The sequence below is a fragment of the Delphinapterus leucas genome, chromosome 6 (genome assembly GCF_059928025.1).
Source record: "Delphinapterus leucas isolate spDelLeu-1000000601 "Yukka" chromosome 6, BTC_Dleu_Yukka2, whole genome shotgun sequence".
NCBI classification, from domain to species: Eukaryota; Metazoa; Chordata; class Mammalia; order Artiodactyla; family Monodontidae; genus Delphinapterus; species Delphinapterus leucas.
In genome coordinates this window covers 59,998,896-60,020,942 of record NC_143134.1, presented here as the reverse complement: position 1 = coordinate 60,020,942, position 22,047 = coordinate 59,998,896, and the positions used below count along the sequence as shown (strand labels likewise).

The 22,047-nt window shown below is 37.1% G+C and overlaps 1 protein-coding gene across 2 annotated transcripts in view; it reads left to right on the top strand.

The window, feature by feature from the left end:
* Positions 1 to 21,637, top strand: part of CCDC171 (coiled-coil domain containing 171) — a 369,266-nt gene extending 347,629 nt beyond the window's left edge. For both annotated transcript variants that reach the window (XM_089913206.1, XM_089913205.1), the window contains one exon: positions 11,471 to 21,637. In XM_089913206.1, coding sequence (XP_089769332.1) covers positions 11,471 to 11,692 — 222 coding nt within the window. In that variant the 3' untranslated portion in view covers positions 11,693 to 21,637. The remainder of the gene's footprint in view (positions 1 to 11,470) is intronic.
* The last annotated feature ends 410 nt before the right edge of the window (positions 21,638 to 22,047 follow it).

Here is a 22,047-nt window from a genome sequence, read left to right as displayed (position 1 = left end):
ATGTCAAAATCACTGTCTTGTGGATACCCTACCCTGAACCTGAGCTGCGTTTCAAAGTCAAGGACCTTGTGAAAAAGTGGTGTGCAGGCTCTTTGGGAGTTAATGTGAGCGAGGGCTTTGGTGACAGTTGAAGGACTAGCAGAGGTTTTGTGGGCAGGTGCCCAGAGATGGCGATGGAAATGGAGTGAACGTCTTAGTGCTTCTCCTCCGTGCAGGCCTAGGGACTGACATCTGGAAATAGATGCCTACAGGTGGAAGCTGAAAGAAATGTTTTACGACGGACAGTGTGAGACACTGGGTTCCAGTCAGAGTTGCCACAGTTTTCAGATGACAGAGAGGGAAGGGTGGGTGTAGGGCCAGTGCTGTGTAGAGATGTCACCCGTATGGCACTGTGAGCCCCTCTAATATGTTGGAGGCAGAGCCTGATGGAGGGATTGCAGGCACCCAGCAACTCTTGATGGGGAGGTTGAGGTCATGTGTAAGCAGGTCAGGGAAGAACCAGGGAAATATGACTCATTACTGGGACCTTATTTGTGTCCATGGAACAATGCGTATGGCAAACTCTCAGTGCCATTGTGCATCAAAACGTAACACTAGGAAAACAGCAGTTGTGTGGTTTTAGAGCATTGAGAAAATTATAAATTAAGGAGAACTGGCTCAGGACACAGGTAGTTAAGGACAGGGTGAATTCTCTAAGGGCAGAGAATTTTTTTGGTATGTAATTCACTGCTGTCCCAGTACCAAGAACAGTGTCTGACACTTTATAGGCACTTGTAGTTAATTATTTGATTTTATTCTTTTAATAGATATCTATTGAAAGAATTAATGAATAGAGCTAATTTAGGGTACTAATGGTGAGTGTGGGTTTAGGTATGCTTTATGCCTTATGCAACCATGGGGAAAGTCTATCATATGGAATTGGTCATGTAGGGAGCAGATTCTTGAGATATAACCTATAGCTATATTATTTTGGAATTTTGTGGTTGCTGCATTATTCTCACAATTCAATAAGATGTTCTCGCTAGAGATGGGTTCGGTTTGAGACTGCTGGAAATGGCCTGGTTCTATCAGAAGTAACATTCCTGTCTGTCATGTAAAGGAAATGTCATTGCCAGCTAAGTGGTTTGTTTTGGAACATACTCCCCAGTGCTTGTTGTGATTTGAAGGCATTCCATACATGTGAACTCCAGATCACATGATTTGTCTTACTTCTGAAGTGCCCCTCTCTCACTGAGAAATAGAGAGGCCACATTCTTTCAACTGAATATAACCAGTCCCTCCAGAAAGGCCCAGCTGTGGCACTCGTCAGAGGGTCAACAGCCCTGGAGAATATAGGACTGATCCCTTGGTGGTCAGTGGGGGAATCAAGACTGTTTGCAACATCTTGTGAAGAATTGCTGGGGATTCTAGGTGTGACATAGTGGAGTAAGGAGGGAACATGGTTTAAACCAGCAGTGGAAAGGAGGGGCATGGAAAAAATGGGTTTCAACTTTTAAAATGTGAATTTATTGCTAATTTTGTTGAAATATGTGACTGACAGATACAGTGTTATAAGATTTAGGAAAATCGTCTTTCAAACACCTCTAAATTTTAGATGATTTTTCCTTCCTTCTGCCCCCTTTACCTGAGTGCATGCATGGTCAGTAATTCCACTCAGAGAAAAACATGCTGCTAAAAGGTCTAAGTTTATAGCTTCCAGATTTTTACTAATTTTTGACTTTGGATAAAAAGGGCTCATAACTTTAAGAGGAAATTCTTCAGTAATGAAAAAGTGGTCAGCAAACTTTTGCCTAATAGTTCCCAGAGAGAGTGTGACATGTGTACATTTTGACCACAGAAGTTGTAGTTTGGCAGCTGGAAGTGCTATTTGGAGTAAAATGAAGGCACACAAGTTGTTAAGTAGCCACTCTACATAAAGAGCTGCGTTTGTGCAGAGTAGAGGTACAAGTTATTTCATCAAATTATTTGTGTATGTGTAGACTTAATGTCAGGTTGTGGATATGAGTTAGATAACTGAAAATGTTGAAATAACAGAGTGTTCTCAGCTAAATTAAAATCCGATTTTCAAAACTTGCAAAACACTTGGTTCTAAACCTCCCCTCTGAGACCTTTAACAAACCAATTACATTTCATTTTGACCACACAGTTCAGAGTCCTAACTATACTAAAATATGGGTTTCAGTGTATACAAAATTTTAGTCTTTTTTAATGAAGGGTTTTTAGTTACGAAAGTAAGGCATGCTTGTTGTAGATAATTGGAAAATACAGAAGTTTAGGGAAAAAAATTCCTACAATGTCAGTACCTCACAAAAGTATCATATGTGATTTTGCACGTCTCCTTTTCACTCATATAGTCTTGCTCGGGGATGGGCAAAGCACAGCCTGTGGACCAAATGTACTTCCACCTGTTCTTGTATAGCCTGAGAAGTAAGAACAGTTTTTACATTTTTAAATGTTTGAAAAATGAAGCAAAAGAAGATTAATATCTCACGATGTGAAAAATATGTTAAATTCAAATTTCAGCATTCATAAATGCACTTTTATTGGAACATGGCCAGACTAATTCATTTGCATATATTGTCTATAGTTGCTTTGGGACTACAACAGCAGAGTTTAGTACTTGCAACAGAGAGCATATGGCTTGCAAAGCATAAAATATTTATCTGATCCTTTACAGAAAAAGCCTTCTGACCCCTGGTCAAGCTTAAGCATTTGTCCATGTTATCCAACCGTTTATAACTATAAATTTTACAGCCATATAATACTCCATCAAGTGGCTATAGCTTACTTAAATGTACTTCTGTTGTTGAATATGGGATTTCCAATTTTTGTCTGCTATTAATATTAGTAAACTAATCATAAATGGAATTGTTGGGTCAAATGATATTAACTATTTCAAGACAGTTGCCAAGTTATAGTCCAAATGGTTCTATCAATTTATACAATCACTAGCAATTTATGAATGCCTGTTTTATAATGCCTTCATTAACATTTAGTATCATAATTTTTTAAATCGAATTTTGATTGGCAATAAACATCTCATTTTCCTTTACAGTTTTGATTACTATTGGCGGTTACCATTTTTCCCATTTATTTGTTAATCAGCTGTATTTTGACCCCTCTGAACTGCCAGTTCATAGCCTTTGTTCATGATTCAGTAGTTTTAAAGATAAAAAACATGGAAAGAAAATTTTGGGCTTTCAAGGCTTTTTCCTCATAATGCACGCTCAAATTTATTCCCTTTTTCTAAAAATAATTAACAGTTTTCTTGTGATTCCTTTTCCAGAAAGAAAAAAAGATATGTGTATGCATGTATGTGTTTATACCTTTTTTTTTTCTTTGTCACTCCACACAGCTTATGGAATCTTAGTTCCCAGATCAGGGATCGAACCCAGGCCCCCTGCAGTGGAAGCACGGAGTCCTAACCACTGGACTGCCAGGGAATTCCCTATACTTATTTTTTTTTAATGCAAATGGGTTCTTTCTCTTTACACACACACACACACACACACACTGTCTTGAACCTTCTCTTTTCACTTGGACATATTTCTACATCAGTACTTACATATTTACATCAGTTTTGAAAATTGTTACATGATCTGGTTGTATCATACTTCACTTAAATAACACTCAGTTGATGGACACTTTAGTTGCATTTATCAAATGTTTTTCTAAAAAATGCTTCGATGATACATCTGTATGCTCATCTTGGTGAGCTTTTGTGAGTGTAGCCATAGAAAAAATGCCTAGCAGTAGAATTGCTGGATCAAGGCAGGTACAATTTAAGTTTTGTCTTCCTGAAAGGTTGCACCAGCGTACAGCCCTGCCTGCGAGGTAGGAACTTGCCTGTTTCCCTCTCTTAGCAGTGGGTATCATCAGACATCTAAATTTTTGGCTATCTGATAGGTGAAAAGTAAGCTTTCATTGTCATGTTTTGTGTTGCATTTCTTTAATTATGAATGAGGTTTAGCTCTTTTTCATATGTTTATTGGTTATTGTATTTCTGCGTCCTCCACCAAACAGCCAATATATATCTGAGGCGGAGGCTGTCAGTGGCTTCCTGATCTCTTTTCTCTTTTCTTTGTAACAAAACCTCTGACTATTACCCAGGCCATTTGGGGTCGGGGGGGAAAGCTACATATTTCAGACCCGCCTGAAACTAAGTTAGCCATATGACTAAGTTCTGGCCAATGGGGTGTAAACAGAAACACTCCGATTTTAGGAAGTGTTTTCAAATGTAAGTGATACCTCCTCCTTTACTCCATCCTTCTTTCTTCTGGCTAGAATGCAGATATAATGGCTGGAACTTGAGCAACCATTTTGGACCCTGAGGTGGAAGCTACGTACTGAGGCTGTGGAGCCCAAGATAGAAGCAGTCTGGATTCCTGGTAGCTTCATATAGCCATATCAGAGAGAAATAAACTTCTGTCTGATTAAAGCCACCTACATTTTGAGTTTTCTGTTACAGCTGAACCCAATATTAATAAATACACTGTCCCAAGCCTATTTTCCAATTAGGTTCTTCTTTTTCTTGATTTGCATGAGCCTTTTGTAAATTAAGAAAGTCACTCTATGGCTATCATGTGTGTTGCGTATATTTTTATCAGCTTGTCATTTCAGTTTTGCAATGGCATTTTTCTGTATAGTGTGCTTAAGTTTTTATTTATTCAATTTTGTCCCTTTTTTGTATACTTGAGTATATGGCTATATTTACATTTCAAATTCTCTCTGTGTTTGTTTGAAAAGATACATTCTTAAGATACAGGGGGAGAATGGTCTCTTTTGCATTTTCTGTCCATTTCTGGCATTCTCTACCGTCAGGTATACCAGAATTGTCAGGAAAGGAGCAGACTGGGAGCACAGGGGTGTGAAGGAAAGTAGGAAAAGAAAGAACAAAAGCCATCTGGGAAAATTCTTTGACTATTTTTTCCAACCTCAATCATGTCAGGAAATCTAAACATCTAAGAGAAGAAAATGGGAATCGTTATCTTGTCAGGCATAAGACACCTTTAAAGTAATTTAAAAATAAAGTTTAAATGTTCTAATGTAATTTAAAACTTCAGTGCTGAGTTTTATCTCTGAATATAACAACACATAAGCTTCTTTGGTGAAAGGGCTAGAACTTTTATTTTATGTAAATGTCATAAAATCTATCTATTTACTCCGGTACCATGGACATTCAAATGGACTATGAGAAAATATATTACCAAAAATATAAACATCTACTTTTAATCTCTAGTACAATGTATGTGCTTTTATTTTCCAGTTTCACAGAGATTTGTTGAGCCCTTACTGTCTTTATGAAGCAGCTCTGGATATAAATAAGCCTGAGGCCATGTCTTCTTTGGGTGGCATGATTAAGGTAGTGGCCAAGCATAAGGGGAGAAGAATCATGGATCAAGAATCCTGTCCCTTTTCACCACTGACCAAGCGTCTGTGCAACGTGCAGTAGTTTTTTCCGCTCTTGTGAGCCCTAGTTCTTCGACTGTGAAATGGGGTAATAGTAATACCTTCTCATTGAGTGGCTTTGAGAATTGAGATAAGGCCTATAAAGCTAAACCTAGCACAGTACCTGACATATATGTTCACACATGTTAGCTATAATTAAAAATTTGGAATTTGTTATCACTTGAGAAGAGTAGAAAGAGAGGTGAAGGGAAGCTACTGTATGTTATGCATTTTTGTGTATATTATTTCATTTAATTCTTATAACAACTCCATGAGGGATGATTCTTATGTTATGGATAGGATGCAGGCTCACACAGGTTAAGTAACATGTCTAAGATCACATAGTGAATACATGACAGACTCAAGTTTGGAACCCGAGGCCTCTTCAGTTTCAAAGCCCATATTCTTTCCACTATACTGTGCTACTTTTAATTGCGACATAATGTGTATATACATGAAATAACCAAATATCAAACCAAAAGCATGAAGTAATAACATGAGTGGTTTCATTCAGTTAGAAATCTTATTTCCAGATACTCTGCTAAGTGCTAGCAATACAAAATCATGATTCCATTACACTAGGTGCTCTTGTTTTCTGGGGAGATAAAAGTATACAAATAAGTGAAAATAGAAAAATAAGTATTCATGAAGGAATGCCAACGTGTGATTGAATATAGCAGCTAACTGTAGTTGGGGAAGGGTGGGGCAAGGATCTGGAAAGGCCTTACAAGGAGGGGAACCTTGACAGAGGCTGAAAGGTGGAGAAGGCATTTACCCCACATAGGGTAGAAGTGTATCCCAGTCAGTGGACAGACCGGAGGCAGGTGTGAACTATGGAACATCATATTTCCTGACTCACAGTTCCATGTAACCGGATTACAGAGTACAAGTGAGGAAATGCTCGATGAGGCTGGACAAGGAAGTAAAGCGCTTGTGAACCAGGCTGCACACAGCTGCAGTGTCACATGGCAAAGGGCATGCCTATAAGGAAGCCTGAAGAATCGAAGCCATAATCCAATTAATCTACCGCATTAACCATGTTGTTGAAAGCTGAAACTGAACCAGTCTGTCCTAAGAGCTTTGGCTGTTGAACCAATGCTGAATGTCTGCTTGAGGACTAAGTTGTTGTGTGAATCGAGTTGATAATTAATGTCTTCTACCTCTCTCTTCTGATTTGCTTCTACCTCCATATTGCCCCTCCTTCTTGATCTCTAGGTACCCAGACCTCTCAGGTTGTTTTCTTCTATCTGGAGACTCCTTTACACTGCTCTGCTGACTGACTCACATATCCCCACCTAGCCTATCTTGTTGTCACTGAGCTAAAGAGCCAGACTGGTCTGTACTAAGATTTAATAACTTAGGGAGAGAGGAATGCATAAAATATTTCTACAGCTTTGGCATTGGTAACTAAAAGTTAGAATTGATAACTACGAGGAATAAATATTTAATGACATGGTAGCAGGTGTATATATGCATATTAGCAAGTGTATGTGTGTAGATATATTTATCAGGTACATGTATATGTGTGTGTGGATGGATGGAGAGATAGATAGACAGGCAGACATATCTCAGGTACATAACTGAGCATTCCTCAAGAGAAGACTGTATATGTAATTATTGTCAACTCGGTTTGTCTGCATAAACGGCAGCATCCTATGAGGCCAGCACAGCAGAACTGGAAAACAGACAGGTAAAATTTGGTCAACTAACTCGAAGTATTCTGTGTTCTGAGTACTAAGACTCTAGTGGTAAGAACATATTAGGAGCTAAAGTAGAAATGGCGAGGGAGCCTCATTGTAAGGCCCTCTTGTGGGTACTTTGATTCCTTCATCAGTTTATGTAGAGCTGCACACTCTACTTAAAATCAGTCAATAATTTACAGGGCTTAAAACATCATCACGGAGGTCAAAGTAATGAAAAATGTATCAGAATTTAATTGCATATAGCCACATCATCTAAACTGTGGCTAATGTTGTCATCTCTTTGGCTTTTTTTAAGAACCATGTGCAGTAGGTATTCCTTCCCCTTAAGAACGGCCCATCCGTATCCCCTCAAAATCTTAAGAATTATGTTTGGGAACTCTGATTTCTGGGTTAAATTATTCACAAAAGTTAGGTGTTAACCTTATATCATATGTCATCACGGGTTGGAATCATGGTGGACCTGTAGAACTTCAGAGCTGGAAAGAGTCTAGCTCCTCATTTTATAGGCAAGGGAAGTGAGAACTAGGAAGACTGATCCACTTGCCTAAGTGACCCAGCTAGATTATAGCAGAACTGGGAGGGGAAATATAGTCTTCTGATCTCTAGTCTAATACTCTTTCCATCATACTATGTGACTGGCATAATCTCCTTGCAATACTCTTCAGGCATACTAAATCACATCACTCCTCATTTTTTATAATACTAGATTCTAGAAGACTTAACTTGATCATAAATGCTACACAGGAGACAAATGGCTTAGTGTCATTGTTTCAGAAGCCTTGGTCTGCAAAGTGGCTTTGATTTATAGATAGTTTATTGAGTCATTATCTTATTATTATACTAATGCTTTATTTATTTTTGTTGTTGAAAAAAACACCCTTAGAAAATGAAGATATTAAAGTCTTGAAAAATGGTTAATGGGCATGTCTAATTACTGTATTTCATAAGATTCTGAAATGCAGAAATTTAGTAGGCACATTTTGTATTGTGAATATATATTTAGCTGATGGACTGTAACAGTTCAAATAGAATCATTTACAGCTTATTGAGTAAATAAAAGTGCCTCTGTAAAGATTCACATGACACCTAGCTTTTATTTAAGGTAACTAATTTCTTTTTAAAAAATTGCTTAAATTTGGATTTACATGAGAGACTACCAGAACACCTCAGCAGTTTAAAAAGTAGCTTAAATGACCACAGATTTAAAATATAACATCAGATGGTGAATATTCACTTTTTAAAAAATAAATGTATTTATTTTATTTATTTAGTTTTGGCTGTGTTGGGTCTTCGTTGCTGCGCGTGGGCTTTCTCTAGTTGCGGCGAGTGGGGGCTACTCTTTGTTGCGGTGTGTGGGCTTCTCATTGCGGTGCTTCTCGTTGCAAAGCACGGGCTCTAGGTGCGCGGGCTTCAGTAGCTGTAGCTTGCAGGCTCTGGAGCACAGGCTCAGTAGTTGTGGCGCACAGCTTAGTTGCTCCGCGGCATGTGGGATCTTCCGGAACCAGCGCTTGAACCTGTGTTCCCTGCGTTGGCAGGTGGATTCTTAACCACTGTGCCACGAGGGAAGCCCTGAATATTAACTTTTAATGGTCTCTGATAAAAAGTTATTTAACTCTCTTTTACTCTTTGTGTTATATTAAAAGTGTTATGATATATTTCTGAATATTATTTGTAACAAGAAAAATAGTTCATATTTACTTGTTATTTTAACATCCTATTTTCAAATCAAGATTTCACCAGAATTTTTGCTGATTTGTTTTTAAGCTATTAAGTGACTTAAAATCAAATTTTATCCTATTTCATGAAAAAGATTATTTTCTAGCAGTGTATGAAGTGTAGGAAATGACCTCAGTACCAGAAAAATAATTGTTTTCATTTACACAAAAGTAAGTCTGTTTACTTGATGGAAGGCCTATCTTTTGAGGGGGTGCAAGTCTTGAAAGAAATCTCTTTTTTAAGTGTTATTTCCCATGTTTAGGACATAAGGTCAGAAGACAGTATGCAAAAAGTGAGACTCTGACTTGAAATACTAGAGAAATACTCAATACCCCATTTCAAGGTTATTTGGTCAAAAATGTTATATTAGATTTTAAAAAATGCTTTCAGACAACATGGTGGAAAATAGACATTTGAAAAAGTAAGATCAGGAAGGGCAAAAGAGGGGCCCCTTTGTAGAGTTCCAAGATCCACTGAATATATTAAGGGGAGATGGGCAGTTAGAGACCTTCCCTGAAGGATGTGTAACGAGTTAGGTTGATGGACTCATAAGAAAAGAAAAGGAAACTTCAAGTACAGAATATAGATTTGAGTAAAATATATATCCATCTATCTAACACTGCAAAACAGGCATGGTTGGTCAGTTTGGCACAGTTGCCTTTCTCTAGTCTAAAGCATCAAGAAGAAAATACTCTCAGAGAGTAGGTGACCTTCCTTGGTCTGATTCTGCACACTCCTCTCTTTTCATATATAGTTTTTTTAGACCAGAACTTGAAGTATTTATAAAGATGTAACAACAAAATTTTGAAGGCTGCCTGACAATATTTTTTATCATAATAAATAGTATGATATCCCCACCATCTCCTGCTCTTCCATTATTCCTCTCACCCCTAAGTCTGGCAGAATCAGTTAGTAGATGGCATTGTAGTCTTTACAGCAGCAAAATCAATCAAGTAATAACACTTCCAATTCAGATACGCAGCTAAAAAAAAATCACCAAAGATGGTTCTAGCAGCAGGAAAAGTGCAGGAATCTACGCCTCGAGCCGCTGATGTAATGAGATGCCTCTGTTCTGGTTCTGAACTGATATGCTTAGGCCCAGCATTAAGGTTCTGCAAGTGAAACTTCATCAGTGCTTCTAATCAGGGTCAACACAAGACCTCAGGAGTTCTTTTCCTTCTGCAAGGATAAGCTAAATCCTCTCCTTCTTCATAAAGCCATTCAAGTGGTCATTTTAGGTGAGTTTTTTTTTTTTTAACTTCCAGTGGAACAAGAGATGATTTCCGATGATTTTCTGTAGGCTTGCAGTGGAGTATCAAGAAATCAAAAGAACGGAGATCAAAGAAAATTGCTGAACTAGGTGTTAGATGCAGCCATTGATTTTTCTCCAGTTGTAGTTTTAAAAAAATCCACAAAAATGGTAACACGTACAACAGTTGAATTTCTAATACGTTCCTAAAGCCAGAGATAGCTTCCTTCTTGTTTTCACATGTAGAAACGGTTTTGTGTAACATGACATAATAAAGCAGATCCTTAGAGTTCACGCTATTTTGTTGTCAAAACCATAAGAGAATCTACCAAAAAGATGTTTGTGTGTTTTTTTAAAGAACTCTTCAGTATAAAAAGTGTTTTTTAGTGGAGACACTTATGACTAGACTTATCTCAGCAACATTTATTTGCTGGGAACATGGAAAACTCTGATATACAATTGACTACTATTTTCCTACTATCTATAAAAGCCATAAAATAACACCTATCTGCTTTACTGGTAAAACTTCATTTATGTTAAAGGTTAACTATTGTTTACTGGTACTACTTAAGGCTTAAATTATAGCTTCAAAAAAATATTCTGTTTTTAAGTACTTAATGAGTGTGTGGGTTTCTTAAGTTTGATTTCCAGTAGTCTCTGGGTAACTGTAATGTTTTAAAATATGTGACAAATTGTTTTCATGTTGCACTCCCATATTTTGACATATGATTTCCAAATACTCGTAACAGAAACAGTCTTTATTAAAACAGGGTGGTGGCAGTATTATTAAAGGTAAAGACAAAAAGTTCATCTCACTGGCATTTTATATGTTGGTGTGCCGTTTTCTATAGGGCACTAGGATTAACTTGTTTTTCTTTGTGCTGTGTTGTTCAATTAAATAAGTCAGGCTGATAACTTAAAAAACATAAAGATCCATAGTCCATTTTCTAAGCAGTCTAATCTCCCAATTATATAGCATATATTATATAGCATAATGAGAAAACATTATTAGCATTGGTTTCTGTCGTTTGCCAGCGGATGGAAGCAGAGGTAAAAATGCCTGATTGCACTGACCCTTTGAGTCAATAACTTGATAAAAGTTTTATACCAAGTTTTAGTGTCTAGGCAAACACCTGATGTCCTGACAAGTTTATGATATAGAACAAATGAGGTTCAATCACAACATGGAAAATAATTTCATATTTATGTATCATCATACAGATTATTTAAGTGGCAATTTCCACCCCATTCCATATTACAGTGATTCTCAGTCCACTTCTCTGTTTATGGTATCAGAGTCTGTTTAAGAGTCTTCAAATCTATGTTTATTATTCTTTTCTTTTTTATATCATAGACAGGATCACGAGACCATTCAAATCTCTCCATTCCTTCAAGAGCTGCTCTTCCTGCTGACACAATTGACGTTGGGGATTTTTTGCCATTGAAAGCTGAACCTGACACAACTTACACTTTCTTAAAGGAGACACTTATAAATCCTGCGCCCCTGTCGTCATCTCACTCCTCTCCAGTGATGATGTCTGCTACTGCCGAGAGACCAGCTCAGATTGGATTATGACTTTATGAAATAAAAAGGATGCAGGAAGAGTTAACAGTACAATTAAAATTGTTTTGAAGGGGGATTTTCTTATCAGTTGAATTTTGTTTCAGCACAAGTGGCCGTGGGTTTTTAAAAATTGTGTGATACCTCTATGTGTACAGGTATCTGTGTCCCTTGAATAATGAAATAACCAACTTTTTTTTCCCTCTTAAGTTTTATTTATTATCACAGTTGCTCATTTTTATGTAACATATTTTTAAATGTTAAAGAATGACACATTTTGGGTAATTTCCTTCAGACTTAAAAAAAAAATCAATAAGCCATTTTAGTCTCTATCTATCAAAGTTGTTTCATACTTGTCTGTTTTAAAGCAGGACTGCAATACTTTAATAGGATTGAGAGAGCTATTTGAAATGTATGCCAATGATTCCTGTCATTTCATGGCAGCCCTGCCATGGTTCACTGAGCCCCCTCTTCTCTCTTGTCAGCTCAACTGAAGACAAGCATTTAGTTGCAAACTTTAAGCAGGTTGTGCAAAACAGAAATGATGTGACTGCTTCTCCTCCTGCACAATAATGTCACTCCTGGTCAATGTGAGAAGGTCAGGTTGCTCCTTGTAAAGCTACATGATACCACTTGCCCATTTGAACAAGTTAAGTTAACTGCTGAATCTGGTCCCTGCAGGCACTGAAAACTCATCCTTTTATCAAGCCTGCATTTGATAAGAAAGTAGAGCAGTTGTGCTGGGAAGATGTCTGTGGTGTGTTTAGGCACTTTTTAAGGACAGTTCCCACACCAGTACAGCAGGTAATATATTTTGTATAAGCTGAAAAACTTCAAGGTAATAGCTGTTTTGACCTTCAAAATAGACTCCTTTTTTGTTTGTGTTGTTGGTAGGACCCAAGAGTGACGCCCATCTTTGATGCTGACAGAATTTAAAACAAGGCCATTGCCCTGCATTTTCTGCCTTGTAGCACACAAAAGTAAAATTGTATGTCAGGCCGAGATGTCGGGGAGCTGACAAGATGCCCCAGTGACATTTCAGCTAGAAAGAGCAAGTGTCTTGCAACCAAGTGGTCAAATATCAAATAATAGGTCAAGCAGGAAGGAGCTGAGTTCTAACCACAAAGAGGTTTCTGGTAACTTACTTGACAAGCTTTTGGGTGCTTTGTGGCTTGACAAAGTGATGTTCTGTTGGGTATCGCTAGGCAGACTGTTCTTTATTGCCTTCAGAAGATCAGACATTGACATTGATTAAACTCTTTAACCCTTAAAGGTTAAATCCTTGCAGTTTGCATCATGGTAAGTGAAGAACAAAAGGATATTTGTAATATGTATTTGTTTTTGTCTTAATCGTTTAACTCCCCAGTGATATTAACTTCTGATGTGAATGGTGCTTCTTGACAAAGAATTTTAATACAAAATCCATATTTTATATTACTTTTCATTTTTGAGTTCTTCATTATGGATGCATTAGAGAATAACAGTATGTATTATGTAATCTGTATTGTCGTAACTTTACAGTGACATTTGATTCAAATATACCCAACTTCTAAAAAATTTTTTTTTATTGGACTTGGTAAATAAAATTGGTGTAGTGTCTATGTTTTAGCCAAATCAACGAAGTGACTTATACCATCTGAGATAACAGCACTATTACTGTCACACTGTGTAGCGCAATACTATTTCTCATAGTAGTGGGACAATGTAATAGGCTTTATATAAATCTTTCGAAAGCTGTTTCTGTGAAGTAACATTAATCTTTAACCAAATTTCTCTACTTCTTTCCTTGGAGTTCTTTTTATTAACCATTCTGTGTTTTGAATATTAAAGAATATGCCCTGTGTAATATAATATGACATGTATGAAGTTCAACTTGAAAATTTATTGTAACACAGAAAATGCTATAGTTTTTGTATGGATCATAGAATAATTCCTGCACATTTCAAAATACTTTCCTCTGCCGTCCCATACAGTGATTAAGATATTGCCCATATAGAAATCAAATACAGTTTTTTAGTTCATGTGACATCATTGAGCTTCCACTTCTCACACTGCAGAAAAACAGTGTTACTTTACATCACTTATATGTCTGGTTTGTGTGTGTATGTTTGTGTTAAATCTGTTTTCAGATCCTAGTAATTTAAGGGGAAGGAGCACCTTTGTAAACTTTGCCTCGGACAGACCTTGGTCTTCTTGCCTTAATTTTACAATCTGTTCATGGGATAACACCAGAAATAAATGTATATGTCTCTCCATATATGGGAGTATCTGATTTTACAGATAATTTTTATACAATAAGTTCTGAACTATAAATTCAAAAAGATTATTAAATCAAATCAAAGCATGTCACATTTATAACCAACTAGATGCTAAAGGCCATAGAGACTGAAGGATGAGGCTTTTGAGTGATCATTAGTACTCACTACCAAATATAGTAATTTTTATACCGTATGCTTTTTTCCCCAGAAGTCAGACCCAGCAGGAGGAGAAGATTTAATGACACATCCTATGGAGATCTGAGAAACTCTAGACTGCTTCCGAGCTCCTCAGTGACCAGTTGCTGCATATTTGAGATCTGTGTTGTGTTGACAAGGACGGTTGCTCTATCAGCTTCTTTACTTCCTTAAGAATGATGTATAAAGTAGACTTTTCTCAGGAGAACGATTTCAAATATTTTTGGAGGGGAAAGGAAGTTTTACTTTACACCTTAGTATGTAGATTTCTTACCTTTTGTGATCTAGAAAAATACTTGTATTATCCATCACTATCAAAGGGATTCTTAAAGTTATTGTTTTGACACCTAAGTCATACTTATTGAGGCTTTGCCAGCATTTTTAACATAAACCTTTTAGGCTGACATAATGCAAATGCAGAGAGGTGCAGGAAATTGGGAGAATTGCCAATTCAGTGATAATTTAATGACATAGGTAAATAACCTCTTAAATAGTAGAATGATAACTTTAATTTACCGAATGTCTGACTCTTATTAAACTTGGCAACACTACTTATTTCACATTTATAATACATGCTGTTATCAAGCGTTCAATGAGAGCATTACTATTTTCATGTTACTTTATTTACCAGTTATATCTGAATTTATTCTATAGACAATACTGAACAATGGTAAATCAATCTTATTCTACTATGTACTTTTTATAGACAAGTTTTCTCATGTAAAAGGTAGAAAGTAACATATTTACTGAGCAGCTATTCTATGCCAGCTATTATAGCAAAACCCTGATGTTCTCACAATAAACCTCTTAGGTATTTCCATCACCATCTTATAGATGAATAACTGAGCATCTAGAATGTTAAGCGTTTGACTACCTAAGCTCACACAGAACCTAGTAATTAGTAAAGCCCAGAGCTATAACTCCGAAGCCCACATTATTTCCACTTTACTAGGCCTATCTTCCAGAAATAATTAGCAGTTTTAAAAGAGGACAAATTAAAAAAAATTTTCCTGACTAGTTAGGGATAATTTTTTTTTTTTGCGGTACGCGGGCCTCTCACTGTTATGGCCTCTCCTGTTGCGGAGCACAGGCTCCGGACGCACAGGCTCAGCGGCCATGGCTCACGGGCCCAGCCACTCCACGGCATGTGGGATCTTCCTGGACCGGGGCACGAACCCATGTCCCCTGCATTGGCAGGCGGACTCTCAGCCACTACGCCACCAGGGAAGCCCAGGGATAATTTTTTTTTTTTTCAGTATTTCAGGTGATTTTTATTTTCTTCATTTTTTGCAATCTATAGCTTTCACATTTTCTTCAACGAACACATATATTTTAATAATGAAAGAAAATAAACTTTTAAAACCTTACATCTTTGCAGCACCGATTCGTGTTAAGCTAATCCTCCCAGGTAACACATAAGGTTTTTTTGTGTTTTTTGTTTTTAATAGATCTTTATTGGAGTGTAATTGCTTCACAATACTGTGTTAGTTTCTGTTGCACAGCAAAGTGAGTCAGCCATATGCATACACATGTCCCCATATCCCCTCCCTCGTGAGCCTCCCTTCCTCCCTCCCTATCCCACCCCTCTAGGTCGTCGCAAAGCACCAAGCTGATCTCCCTGTGCTACGCAGCTGCTTCCCACTAGCTATTTTACATTTGGCAGTGAATATATGTCGATGCTACTCTCACTTCGCTCCAGCTTCCCCCTCCCCACCCCCTGTGTCCTCAAGTCTCTCTATATCTATGTCTTTATTCCTGCCCTGCCACTAGGTTCATCAGTACCTTTTTTTGTTTTTTTTTTTTTAGATTCCATATATATGCGTTAGCATATGGTATTTGTTTTTCTCTTTCTGACTTACTTCACTCTGTATGACAGACTCTAGGTCCATCCACCTCACTACAAATAACACCATACACAAAAATAAAGTCCAAATGGATTAAAGACCTAAACGTAAGGCCAGACACTGTAAAACTCTTAGAGGAAAACATAGGAAAAACACTCTTTGACATAAACCACAGCAAGATCTTTTTTGACCCACCTCCTAGAGTAATGAAAATAAAAATAAAGATAAATGGGACATAATTAAACTTAAAAGCTGTTGCACAGCAAAGGAATAATTTTCAGAAGTGTGTTTTAGTTTGAAATCTAGATCACTTATCCAGTGATTAGACAAAACAAAATAAAACACATCCGTCTATCTGTATGACTAGTAATGGGAAGAATCGTGATGTATGTCCGTACCTTTCAAAGGAACCAGCCCCCTTTATTATGTTGCCCAGTGTCTCTAGCTTGGGCTGAGAGACCAAATGGATGCTCTTAGGACAGACCCTCAGTTGAAAGATATTGATGGTAAGCCAGCCTGACCAAGCTGTAACTTCCCAATGGAAAATAATGACATATGCTAAGTAAAGCTGATCAAGAAAGCATTAACTTGTGTAACTCCTAGGATGGAGATTGGGATTTTAAAATACATTTTTTGGACTGTTGTGGCAGACTGAATAATGAACCCAAAGATATCCCCATCCGAATCCCTGGAACCTCTGTCTGTTACCTTAAATGGCAACAGGGACTTTACGAGTGTGATTAAGTTCAGGATCTTAAGATGGGGAGATTATCCTGGATAATCTGGGGGGGCCCTAAATGCAGTCACAGTTGTCCTATTAGGGGTGGGAGGCAGAGGCTGACTTGACTATGGAGAGGGAAAGGCAATGTGATAATGCAAGCAGAGATTCGGGCAATGCGCTTTGAAGATGGAGGACGGGGCCATGAGCTGAGGATACAGGCGCTGCTAGAAGCCTAACAAAGACCAAGAAACAGGTTCTTCTCTCAAGGGTCCGGAAAGGTAAGAGAACAAACTTGTGTTGTTTTAAGCCACAGTTTGTAGTAATTTTTTGCAGCAGCCGTGGGAAACTAATTCAACCAGTAAACTTTTAGTGTTCTTTGGAAAGATCAATACGTTGATCTTTTAATATTTTCTAACAGAAAAATCATTTCTTCTTTTAAATTATCCTGATCAGTTGCTTTCATAACTTGAAATTCCCATTTTTGTAGGTTTCCATTTTATATTCCTAGCTTCTGAATATAATAAACAGTGATTGTCTAATTAGGACATTTAGTTACATTCTATTGCCATCATTTTTGATGATTTTTAAATTAACTTGTGATTTCAGTATGCATTTTAATGTCTACAACTTTAAAAAGGTATCATGCTTTAAATGTGTAAATTTATCTTAAAGGTCTATTGTTTTAATTTGGTTCCCCTTTTGTTGGCATGTTTTTATAGCTTTCTTACAAAAGAAATTCAAACTTGAAAGAATTTATGTTAATCATAGCTTAAAATAATGATTCAGAATTTATAAATCATATCTTAAGTGTGCCAGAGCATTTTTCTTTGCTATTTACCTGTGAGTTCAACATATGTCATTTATCCATGCTTTTTGTTGCCATTGAAGTGAAAGAATTTTAATAATTTTCGCAAACAGTGAAATCTTCAAAAAATTTTGTTGTATAGTATTTGAATATATTTTATCTTCACTTTGGTGAAATCATATAGTTTTTTAAAAATGGTGCAGTTCAATGAGAGCAACTTGAACTGAAATGATTGTGTTCAATATAATGAAACCTAAAATATTGAAGGCTTAAACCTAAGGTGTTAAATATTTCAAGTACAACAAAAACAAAATGAAGAAAAAAACCTCTGGGTCTGTAAGGAACACATCCATCCCTCCTGGTTACGTGAGATATAAGTATGTACATTTACATATCATAGAAGAGTGCCATCTTTTCTCTTGAACCTTGACGATTGTAGTATGTCTCTTTTCTGGCTATGGAATGTGTCGATTGGCATACCCAAGTGTCAGATGTCCTGTGAGTTCATACCTGGGTGCTTTCATATTTCCTCTGAACCACTCCCTGCACAAGCCTTTTTTGTTTGTTTGTTTTAAATCCAGCTGACTCCCAAACAGGTCTCCCAAACTGTATCTTCTGTGCAAATTAAATTTCCATTGACATCTCAAATGGAAAATTTGTTCTTAATCTTTGCAGCAGTGAGATCTAATTGATACTGTATGCTATAAATTGTAAAATATCTGGATACAGTATGAGAAGGAGATAAATCAAAACAGAGTTTTGCTCTTTCCTCTAAATCCTCTTGTGTTCAGGTTTGTTAGATGCTTGGGCACAGGTTTTCAAAGTACTGACCTTAATGCTAGTCATTAGCAGAAACCCCACATAGGTTTTGAAAACTACTGGGTTAATGTTATCTGAAGACAAGACTTTTTTTTTTTTTTTTTTTTTTTGCTGTTTAATTGAGTCATGCTTCATTGTCTTTTACTGCATGTTAATGCCAGTGAAATGCTGATTGTTGACAGAGTCCTCCCAGTGAAGCGGCTCCAGAAATGTTGTGCTGCTGTAGGAAACTATGTAAAATAAAAAAGTCTTATTTAGATCTGTAGAAGGCTCAGCTGACAGGTTAAGAGCTATCAGATATTCATAAATATTCACTAATGACAAGAATATAAGGGGAGCTACCTGTTCTCAATAGATCCCTTCTATGTTTTGGTGTATTTATATAAGGGAAAAATCTTAAATGCAATCCAGAGTGAATGGAATCATATTGAATGCCTCGTAGAGAGCACCAAACAAGAAATAAATCTAAAATATAGAATAGGATATCTAATTTTGCCTTTTTCCTTCCAGCAATAAGCAAAATATATTTTTCTATACTTTTTCTAAGCTCACTTCTGGTCTGAAAGTAAGAGGCTGTCACAGTAAAACTGTGCATGGAAAGCTATGGCACTTGAACACTCCATGAGAATCATTTAGGACCTGAGGCATAAAGGCAACAGTTCATTCTAGTGACCTTGATGTACAGCTGACTACAGAACTCACTGTGAGCCCTTTTATGGTTCCAGAAGCATCACCTGTGATTACACTTAAGTTTTCCTCTGGGCTGGGGAGAAATAATTCTAAATATAAACTGTGAAGACTAGAGAGAGATTCCTATGAAGCAGAGTTCATATTCAGAGTGAGAATTAAAATTATGCTTTCAGGTAATTAATGGTGGTGATGTTATTACTGAAGTGTGCCTGGGTCCAAGACTCCTTGAAGGACACATCAGGGCTGCCAGCACACCTTCAGAGGGCACCAACTACAACATCATCTGTATGACTAGTGCACAACCCATAGGGCTGCACATAGCAGTCCTGGCACATGGGTGCCATTTTCAACTTCAAAGTCACTTAATAATCTGTAGGGCTTCTTACTCTCTTTAATCTGTAGGGAGGCAGAATCCTGTTCTCTGTAAGAGAAAGTCCCGAGGAAGTCTGACACAGTCTTCCCTGAATATCAAGTTAATCAGAGTAGAAACCCTGTGTCGCTTTATCACTAAACAACTTTGCAATTTACAGTCACACATTGACTAAGTTTATCTACTTCATAACAATTCAAATAAGAGTTCACACACTTAGATTACAGCACATGCTTATCTTTAAAAAGATAAACAGCTCTATCGTGATATAATTCACATATCATGTAATTCATTCCATAGTTTTTAGTATATTTCAAGGATGTGCAACCATTACCACTTTCTAATTACAGAACATTTTCATTACCCCAGAGAAAAGCTCTGTACCCATTGGCAGTCACTCTCTATTCCTCATTACCCCCAGCCCCTGACAACTATAATCTACTTCCTGTCTCTATGGATTTGCCCATTCTGGACCTTTCATGTAAATAGAATCATATGTATTGACTTTTTTACCTGTCTTCTTTCATTTAACATGATGTTTTCAAGTTTTATTTATATTGGAGCAATGTATCAGTATTTCATTCCTTTAAAGTGGAATAATATTCCATTGTATGGATATACCACATTTTCTTTTTTTTTTTTTTGACATCTTTATTGGGGTACAATTGCTTTACAATGGTGTGTTGGTTTCTGCTTTATAACAAAGTGAATCAGTTATACATATACATATGTTCCCATATCTCTTCCCTCTTGCGTCTCCCTCCCTCCCACCCTCCCTATCCCACCCCTCTAGGTGGTCACAAAGCACCGAGCTGATCTCCCTGTGCTATGCGGCTGCTTCCCACTAGCTATCTACCTTACGTTTGGTAGTGTATATATGTCCATGCCTCTCTCCCGCTTTGTCACAGCTCACCTTTCCCCCTCCCCATATCCTCAAGTCCGTTCTCTAGTAGGTCTGTGTCTTTATTCCTGTCTTACCCCTAGGTTCTTCATGACATTTTTTTTCTTAAATTCCATATATATGTGTTAGCATACGGTATTTGTCTTGCTCTTTCTGACTTACTTCACTCTGTAGGACAGACTCTAGGTCTATCCACCTCATTACAAATAGCTCAATTTTGTTTCTTTTTATGGCTGAGTAATATTCCATTGTATATATGTGCCACATCTTCTTTATCCATTCATCCAATTATGGGCACTTAGGTTGTTTCCATCTCCGGGCTATTGTAAATAGAGCTGCAAAGAACATTTTGGTACATGACTCTTTTTGAATTATGGTTTTCTCAGGGTATATGCCCAGTAATGGAATTGCTGGGTCATATGGTAGTTCTATTTGTAGTTTTTTAAGGAACCTCCATACTGTTCTACATAGTGGCTGTACCAATTCACATTCCCACCAGCAGTGAAAGAGTGTTCCCTTTTCTCCACACCCTCTCCAGCATTTATTGTTTCTAGATTTTTTGATGATGGCCATTCTGACTGGTGTGACATGATATCTCATTGTAGTTTTGATTTGCATTTCTCTAATGATTAATGATGTTGAGCATCCTTTCATGTGTTTGTTGGCCATTTGTATATCTTCTTTGGAGAAATGTCTATTTAGGTCTTCTGCCCATTTTTGGATTGGGTTGTTTGTTTTTTTATTATTGAGCTGCATGAGCTCCTTGTAAATTTTGGAGATTAATCCTTTGTCAGTTGCTTCATTTGCAAATATTTTCTCCCATTCTGAGGGTTGAATTTTCGTCTTCTTTATGGTTTCCTTTGCTGTGCAAAAGCTTTGAAGTTTCATTAGGTCCCATTTGTTTATTTTTGTTTTTATTTCCATTTCTCTAGGAGGTGGGTCAAAAAGGATCTTGCTGTGATTTATGTCATAGAGTGTTCTGCCTATGTTTTCCTCTAAGAGTTTGATAGTTTCTGGCCTTACATTTAGGTTTTTAATCCATTTTGAGCTTATTTTTGTGTATGGTGTTAGGGAGTGATCTAATCTCATACTTTTACATGTACCTGTCCAGTTTTCCCAGCACCACTTATTGAAGAGGCTGTCCTTTCTCCACTGTACATTCCTGCCTTCTTTATCAAAGATAAGGTGACCATATGTGCGTGGGTTTATCTCTGGGCTTTCTATCCTGTTCCATTGATCTATCTTTCTGTTTTTGTGCCAGTACCATACTGTCTTGATTACTGTAGCTTTGTAGTATAATCTGAAGTCAGGGAGCCTGATTCCTCCAGCTCCGTTTTTCGTTCTCAAGATTGCTTTGGCTATTTGGGGTCTTTTTTGTTTCCATACAAATTGTGAAATTTTTTGTTCTAGTTCTGTGAAAAATGCCAGTGGTAGTTTGATAGGGATTGCATTGAATCTGTAGATTGCTTTGGGTAGTAGAGTCATTTTCACAATGTTGGTTGTTCCAATCCAAGAACATGGTATATCTCTCCATCTATTTGTATCATCTTTAATTTCTTTCATCAGTGTCTTATAATTTTCTGCATACAGGTCTTTTGTCTCCTTAGGTAGGTTTATTCCTAGATATTTTATTCTTTTTGTTGCAGTGGTAAATGGGAGTGCTTTCTTGATTTCACTTTCAGATTTTTCATCATTAGTGTATAGGAATGCCAGAGATTTCTGTGCATTAATTTTGTATCCTGCAACTTTACCAAATTCATTGATTAG